The sequence below is a fragment of the Alexandromys fortis genome, unplaced genomic scaffold (assembly GCF_014885135.2).
Source record: "Alexandromys fortis isolate MF-2015 unplaced genomic scaffold, M_Fortis_MF-2015_v1.1 scaffold_119, whole genome shotgun sequence".
NCBI classification, from domain to species: domain Eukaryota; kingdom Metazoa; phylum Chordata; class Mammalia; order Rodentia; family Cricetidae; genus Alexandromys; species Alexandromys fortis.
Genome location: NW_026067991.1, coordinates 985,877 through 993,526, shown reverse-complemented (window position 1 = coordinate 993,526; position 7,650 = coordinate 985,877). Strand labels below are relative to the sequence as shown.

At 37.7% G+C, this 7,650-nt stretch overlaps 1 protein-coding gene across 1 annotated transcript in view; it reads left to right on the top strand.

The window, feature by feature from the left end:
* Positions 1 to 6,977, top strand: part of Ppp1r2 (protein phosphatase 1 regulatory inhibitor subunit 2) — a 26,958-nt gene extending 19,981 nt beyond the window's left edge. Inside the window, exons 5-6 of the mRNA XM_050159875.1 lie at positions 1,937 to 2,104; positions 5,229 to 6,977. Coding sequence (XP_050015832.1) covers positions 1,937 to 2,104; positions 5,229 to 5,275 — 215 coding nt within the window. The 3' untranslated portion in view covers positions 5,276 to 6,977. The remainder of the gene's footprint in view (positions 1 to 1,936; positions 2,105 to 5,228) is intronic.
* Positions 6,978 to 7,650: the final 673 nt, after the last annotated feature.

The window sequence follows — 7,650 nt, the reverse complement described above, 5'->3', positions numbered from 1 at the left end:
TATATATATATTAATTTTTATTTATTTATTTTGGTTTTTCAAGATGGGTTTCTCTGTGTAGCATCTTTAGTTGTCCCAGGGCTACCTCTTATAGACAAGGCTGGCCTTGAACTCCCAGAGATATGCCTGCCTCTGCCTCCCAAGTGCTGGGATTAAAGGCATGCACCACCACTACCTGGCTGTAAAAACATTTTTAGAAAAAAAAAATCTAGCTAAAAAAATGTTAGTGATCTCTGGGTGTCTTGCTTTGTTTTGTTGTAGTCTGAAGATTAGATTCATGAATGCTAGGCAAGGAATCTGGCCATCTCTGTCTCCATTTTTGAGTGAAGTTATTGGAAGTAATTTTATTTTACAATTTCTGAGTAGGTATTACTTTGGTAAGTTAAGATGTAGGTGGATATTTGCTTTGCCTTCACATCATCTGAATATTTAAAGATACCTAACTGCTCTGGTACATGCCTGTGAACCTAGCTACTGAGAAGGCTGAGATAGGAGGACTGATGGGCCCACAATTTCAAGACCAATATGAACAGTATGGTGAGATGACCCTCCCCCCATCTCCAATTTGGTTTTTTTGCTTTTGTTTTTGTACGCTGTTTTTTGAGACAAGGGTTTCTCTGTGTAGTCCTGGTTGTCCTGGAACTCACTCATTAGACCAGGCTAGCCTCGAACTCTATCTGCCTGCCTCTGTCTCCTGAGTCCTGGGATTAAAGGTGTGGTCCAGTCTTCTGGCTCAGAAGTATTTTATATAAGCAGAGAAAAATAAATAATGACTGATAAGATCTTAATAATAGAACACTTGGTAATAATAACACTTGAAGGGAATTAGATCTTAGGAACTTTGAATATCCTTATTTTGGTGATGGCTGTGCTGTTTTGAGATTAAAATCATCGATAAAACAAGGATGATGGAATTTTAATTCATTTCATCGACAGCTTTATTTTATTAATTCATTTTAAAGTTACTTTTATTTTGTGTGTATGAGTGTTTACCTACATTGTATGGAGGTGTACTCCATCTGTGCCTGGTGCTCAGAAAGGCCAGAAGAGGGCACTAGATCCCCGTGGAACTGAAGTTACACATGGGGGGTGGTGGTTAAGGCAGCAAGTTTATTTTTTGTATTTGTGTTTCAGTGTAAGTTTATGCTTGTGCCTGCTACAGGATGTTTAGCTTTTTATATGAGTGCTTGGGTTCAAATCTTATAATTCTTTATTTCTTCATGAGCAGTTCAGTGAATAAAATGTGGCAGGTGTGTTGAGTTACCACTAATTATGCTTCTAAAGTCATAGGAGTTTTTTAAACTGATAAGGATTTTTAAGAGGATTTTTTTCCTTAGTGAAAGTAGAAGTCATAATCAGGTGTGGTGTGTGCCTATTTTGTTTTTATTAGTTTGTTTGCACATTTTATTTATGCTGTGCTCGTGTGTGCATGCTCGGGTGCAGGGCAAAGGACAATCTCCAGGAAATGATCTTTCTCTTCACCATGTGAGCCAGGTGTGCTGTCTTGCCAGCCCTGGTGCATGCCTAGAATGTTTGCATTTAGGAGGCAGAGGAATTAGGAGATGTAGGTCATCTTGGGCTGCTTACAGAAATGTTGGGGTTTTTGCAGTCTTCATACATCTGATTATACTATTGCTACAGAGTTTTCTTGTATCTTTAAATTTTCTTCACAGAATTTCTAAAAGCTTTGTCCATTTCTATTCATTGATTGAGGTGTATATTTGAATCACAAATTAAATACTTGAGATTTTTGTGGGCTGTATAGTCTTACTACTAACTACCTGACTTTGCCATTGAGCACAGAAATAGTCTTCAACTGACAACAAAAACTTTCAAGTAAATTGAAGTGAACATAACTGTGGACTCTGGCAGAACAGGCTTGACCAGTCCCCAAGTGGAGACCTAAGCTCACAGTCCTCTTTCAAATCTTTTACAGAAAAGAAGCGACTGTTTGAAATGAAAAGGAAGCTTCACTACAACGAAGGACTGAATATTAAATTAGCTAGACAGTTAATTTCAAAAGACCTGAATGATGATGATGACGACGAAGAAATGTCAGAGACTGCAGATGGAAACAGCATGAATATTGAAGAGTCAAATCAAGGTCAGGTGCCTTAGCAGCATCACTAGGCCTAAGATAGTGTGCTTCCTTCACTGGAGCTTCTGGAATCCTTCAGAAGATTGTGTCATTGTTTCTACAGCTTAATCCTTGAGTTCAGTTTCAAAATAAATTTATGCCTAAAATTAATTTTATAAAACCATATTTTTTATTTACTTGGCTTTAAAGATATTTTGCTTGACTGTATGAAGTCATGTTTTATTTAACAAGAAAATCTAAATTAAAGTTTAAAACATTTTACTTGTTTTTATTGTTTTGTTTTGTATTGTTGAAAATTGAACCCAGAACCTCACTCATACTATTAGAACTCATTTAAAGAAAGCAGTTTTTGTTTTTTGTTGGGGACTATTGTTTGTGGGTATTTTATGTGTGGTTTTGGTTTTGGTGGGATGGTCTGTCATGTGACACTGCTGGTCTTGAAATCACAGCAATCTTCCTATCTCAGTCTGTACTCTTCCAAGTACTGGGATGACAAACATGAACTGCCATGTTTTGCTCAAAAACCATGGTTTTTTTTGTATGGAAGATTTGTTTTGACATTCCTGTAGATACAAAAAGTATGTCATCTTTGCAGTGTTGCTGTTATATTTTTTATGTTTTGACTACTTTTTTTATTTCGGTTTTTCCCCCATATTTTTAAATTGAGATAGAACCAAGCTGTGAAGCCCACAACAACTTTACTCTACTCCACCTCCCTTGGCCTCCAAGCACTGGGTTCCAAGTGCCCACCATCACATCCAACTTTTCTTTTGTCATCTTTTTAAGTCTTAGACTGCTTTCTGCAGCCTAGCAATTATAGTCATAGGGAATATATTTTATTTCATTTGTTTTTGAGGTACAGGATCAAACCCAGGGCCTTATATATATCTACCACTGAAGTATATACCCCAGCCCCTAGTTCTTGACATTTATTATTCTGTGTTTAACAAAGGTGAGCCATGTATGGTAGCACATATCTGTAATCCAGCACTAGTTCTGACTGTAGGATTGCTGTGAGTTCAGGCCAGCCTGGATTAGAGAGCATGGCCTGTCTCAAAAATGCAGTGACTGTTTGTCCATCTGTATCTATGATTGAAGATGTTGTATATATTCACAACCTTTTCTTGTGCTCGTTTCTTTTTTTTTTTTTTTTGTGGCAGTGTAATTTATCTGTGGTCCTTAACTATGGAATAGTAATTCTGTGATGTGAAATAGTGAGTCATTGTCTCGTGATAGTGTCAGGATTACAGTATTAACTTGAACAAACTTCATCCTAGCAGTCATTAAATCTTTCTCTTCCTATTGTTTTTAATTGATCAAACACTAGGAACCGAGGTGCACTTCAGTGGTAGAGCGCTCGCAAACATATAATGTCTCCTAATTGCCCTGACGTCTTTGTTTCCCACTCCAGCCCCTCAAGTAACTTCTCATCAGCTTCCTTTAGACTTTCACTTTTGCTGCCAGCTCTTCTGTACTGTAACAAGTTAGGAACATTCCTCATTTGCTGCTGAAGTTCTTCCCCCAACTCAACACAAGGACTAAAGAATAAAGAAAAATCAATCTTAATCTCTCTTTTCTCCCACTCCCTCTCTCCATAGCTTTTTTTTTCCCAGAAACATTTTTATTTTTTGAGAATTTTACATTTATTTTTGGTTATATCTGCTCCCCAGGTCTTTGAACTCCTCCCATACTACCTCCAGCCACACCCATTCCCAACTTAATGTCCTCTCAACCCATGGAATCCAGTTCGTGCTGCCTACATGTGCATAAGTGTAAGGTCATCCGCTGGAACATGGGCAGCATCTGAAGAAAACTGACTCATCAGCTGCCAATGTGGGGAGTTTGTGACCCCCTCCTCCATGCACACTGGAATGTACTGGTTTGATGTTAGCATGCAACCACAGCTGCTCTGAGTTCCTGGGTATGATGGCCTTGTCATGTCCAGAAGACACTGTTCATAGCAGTCTCCCTAGCTTTTGGTTCTTGTCAGTCTGCTTCTGTGTTCCCTGAGCCTTGAGGGAGTGACAAAGACGTCACTTTTAGGGCTAGCCTCTGGTCAGTTGTGGGTGTTTGTACTAAGCATTCTGCTACATAAGGAAGTTTCTCTGATGACGATTAGGGTGCACTAATTTGTATCTAATGGCTCTTGAAAATTAACTTTTCTTCATCTCTGCTTATAAACCATTAAACTTCATAGACTGTGTATATAGAGAGATTATTTTCCCAGGCAAGTATACTAGAATATAAAGTTTTGTATTAGTTCCTGAGTTTTCTGAAGTAGAAACTAAAGTACCCTCACATAGGAGTATAACTCTCATGGCATCATAAGAGTGCACAAGGATGGTTGAAAACAAGTTTCTCATCTACTCTTCGGGTCTTAACACTTCTTAACCAACCTTTAAAGCCCCATGTTCTGTAAAACTTACTACTTTTTAAACATGGGCAGTTTTCCTCAACTACTCTTTTGCTTCATGCCTCCGTTTATTTCTAAAGTTGGTATTGTATAATTGTCGGGTAACGTGCTTTTTTTTAGTATCAAATAGTTGGAGCTGTGTAAAACAGCTTTCGTCCTGCGGTTACTCACACCAGCATCCATTCTGAAACCCATTTGTCCTATCTCCACATACATTCCTGCTTTTATAACATTTAATGGTATGTTTAGGGTCTTTCAAATCCGTCTATATAGCCTACATGAAGCACACCTTACTGATTTATTAAAGTTTTTATATTTGCTTATTAGCCATGCCAGGGAAAAGGTGTTTAAAATCAGGTGTTTAAAATTTCAGAGTTGGTCATAGTTTTTCTTTGCTTTAATAAGTATCTGAGGAAACCACCTAAGAGGATTGGAGGAAGGGTTCACAGTGTCTGAGTTTTCAGTCCATGTGTACTAGGCTCTGTCACTGTGGGCCTGTGGTGAGGCAGAGTGCATCCTGGTGACCAGGAAGCAAGGAAGGCCAGAGTACAGTGTAGCCACTGGGACAGTGTCCCATTCCCTTAGCTTAAGCGCTCTCTCCTTTCTAGTACCTCTCAAAGTAGAATCGATCCCTCAGCGCATGAGCCTGTAGACAATTCATATTCAAACCATAATAGCAAATTAGACTGATTTTTTTTTCTCCTTTTATCTTTGCAGGATCTACTGCAAGTGGCCATCTGCAAAACAAATCACAAAGTTCATAAAAGAAATGTGTTCAACAATGCAGTCATTTGTCAAATACAAACCTTGTTACTATACTACACTGCTTCTTGTTCTCTACAATTTGTGACTTACATACCAAAATATACACCAGTTATATATTGCCAAGAATTAAGTGATAACCATAGAGACTGGTTAGACAGACAATGCCTAATTAATGCATATATTCTTGTGCCTCATATTTCACCAGAAATACAGTGTAATGTCATTAGTCCAAAACTGCTTTACTTTTGTAAGAACACTGGTTAATTTGTATATGATATTATATAGCTTTTTATGCTTTAGATATTAAATAATGTCATTGGGGGAAACTAATTTATTTTTGTCACTTCTAGATGATACCTCTTATAAAATGTTTGGAGAGTAGTTTGATGTTTTTTCTTATTTTAATCAAAAGCCTATTGGTACAGTGGGATATATGGGTGGATAAATATTTAGACAGAAAGATATTTTTAACATTTATCTTTAGCTTGTTTTGGCTAATTGAGAAAGTGTTACTGTTCATTTTCTGATTGATGACCTTTAAAATTCCTGATTTTCTCTGTTCTCAGAAGGAAAGGAATAAAATCTTTTCCATCCAAACTGGTTTCCCCCACTCCCAACCACACTCAGATAAATCACCAGGTTAAAGTTGCACTGACATCTGCTCTGCTTGTTTAGGTAGGCCGGGCAGACTTCAGATGAGGTTTTGAATAGTGTGTGCTAGCTCAGCGTTCCCTTTATTTATATACCTGTCTGAACCTGCTCTTGTTTCCTCCTCCCTTCTGCTTATATACATGCAATTGTAAAGATTGTTATAGGATGGCAAAGGCTGCTGGACGTGAGAGACTTCTCTCATATTCTGTCATTTGCTGCAGTAATGAATTCTCACTTTGACATCTGCTAGTTTGAAACATGAAGGAAATAAATGAAGTATCCATACCACAGCAGGACAGCTAAGCAGCCTGATCTCTGTGCATCTGATTGACAGCTTGGTCAGGAAATTGCTAATAGTTCATTTGACTTTAGACCTTAGAAAACTATTAACTTAGGCTTTTTTGCACGATGAAAACTTTTTATGTAATCAGAATATGATTGTTCCTGAATGTACAGACAGAATTATGCCTGAACATTTTTAAATTGGAAGATTCGGAGGAGTCCTGCTTTAAGAGAATATGATAATGCACACTTTAACAGATGGACTTGATTCCTTGAACATGGTAGAGATTATTTGGATTTTTTTCCCCTGAAAAGAATAGTTCCTGTGTGTCTTAGTTTAGTGATGATTTCCTTTGTAGTCATTTATTTGTATCGTAAGTTTTTGGTAGCACCAAATGAATCTGTTATATGACAGACTTTTAAAATAACTTCTGTATATTATATATATGAAATGGCTTTTATTGAGCAGCAATCTTCCACTTTCAATTTATGGAACTATGATGTCAAAATAAAAAAAGTGGGAAGAGTCTTTGCTGTAGAAGAATATGCTTATTTGGAATGTCTTCTTTGTTTAATGGGATCAAACCAGAGTAGTTCTGAAATGTTACTACAGTATTCTAACTTAACATTTTAACTAGTGAACCACTGATGTACCCACTAAGAAATGTATACCTCATCTTTGTAAATTAAGCCTGTTTGTGGTGTGTGGAAATTCAGTCTGTATATACGTGTGTGAATATGTTCATGTACCCAGACCTCTGCTTTTAATTTCTATCTTTTTGTGTTTTTTTTTCAAATTATTGTTTTATTATTGTGTGTGGGGGGCACTACTATGTAAGTTTGTGCACCACTTGCATGCAGTACCTATGGGAGCCAAAGGTGTCTGTCAGATCCCCTGAACTGGAGTTACAGAAAGTTAGGATTTCCCATGCGGATGTAAGGGATTGAACCTAGGTCCTGGAAGAGCATCCAGTGAGTGCTCTTAATAACTGAGCCGTCTCTCCAGCCTTTCCCTCCTGTTGTGTGCTCTATTTCTATGAAAGTAGCCTATCGTACAGTGAAGAAAAGGTAAGACTTAAACATCTGATTCTTAGTGTTTTCTATAAACTTTCCTAAAACTTAAAGTCACAAGTAATATTTCTGGTTTCACAAAGAAGATCCTACTCGGAGGAGTATGATAGGCCTACTATAGTAGCATGTCTGTAGGATTTCAGGTAGTCAGATACAACTAAATAAGTGTTCCCTCAGGGCATTAGAGAGATGGCTCACTTATTAGAGTGCTTGCTGTGCACTCAAAGGCTCCATATGGCCATACATGTCTAATTCTAGAGCATAGCTGAATCAGTGAGCTCCAGGTCAGTGAAGGCCCTGTCTCAGAAAATAGGGTTGAGGGTGACTGAAGAGGACACTTAATATCCATCTGTGGACTCCACGAGTACGC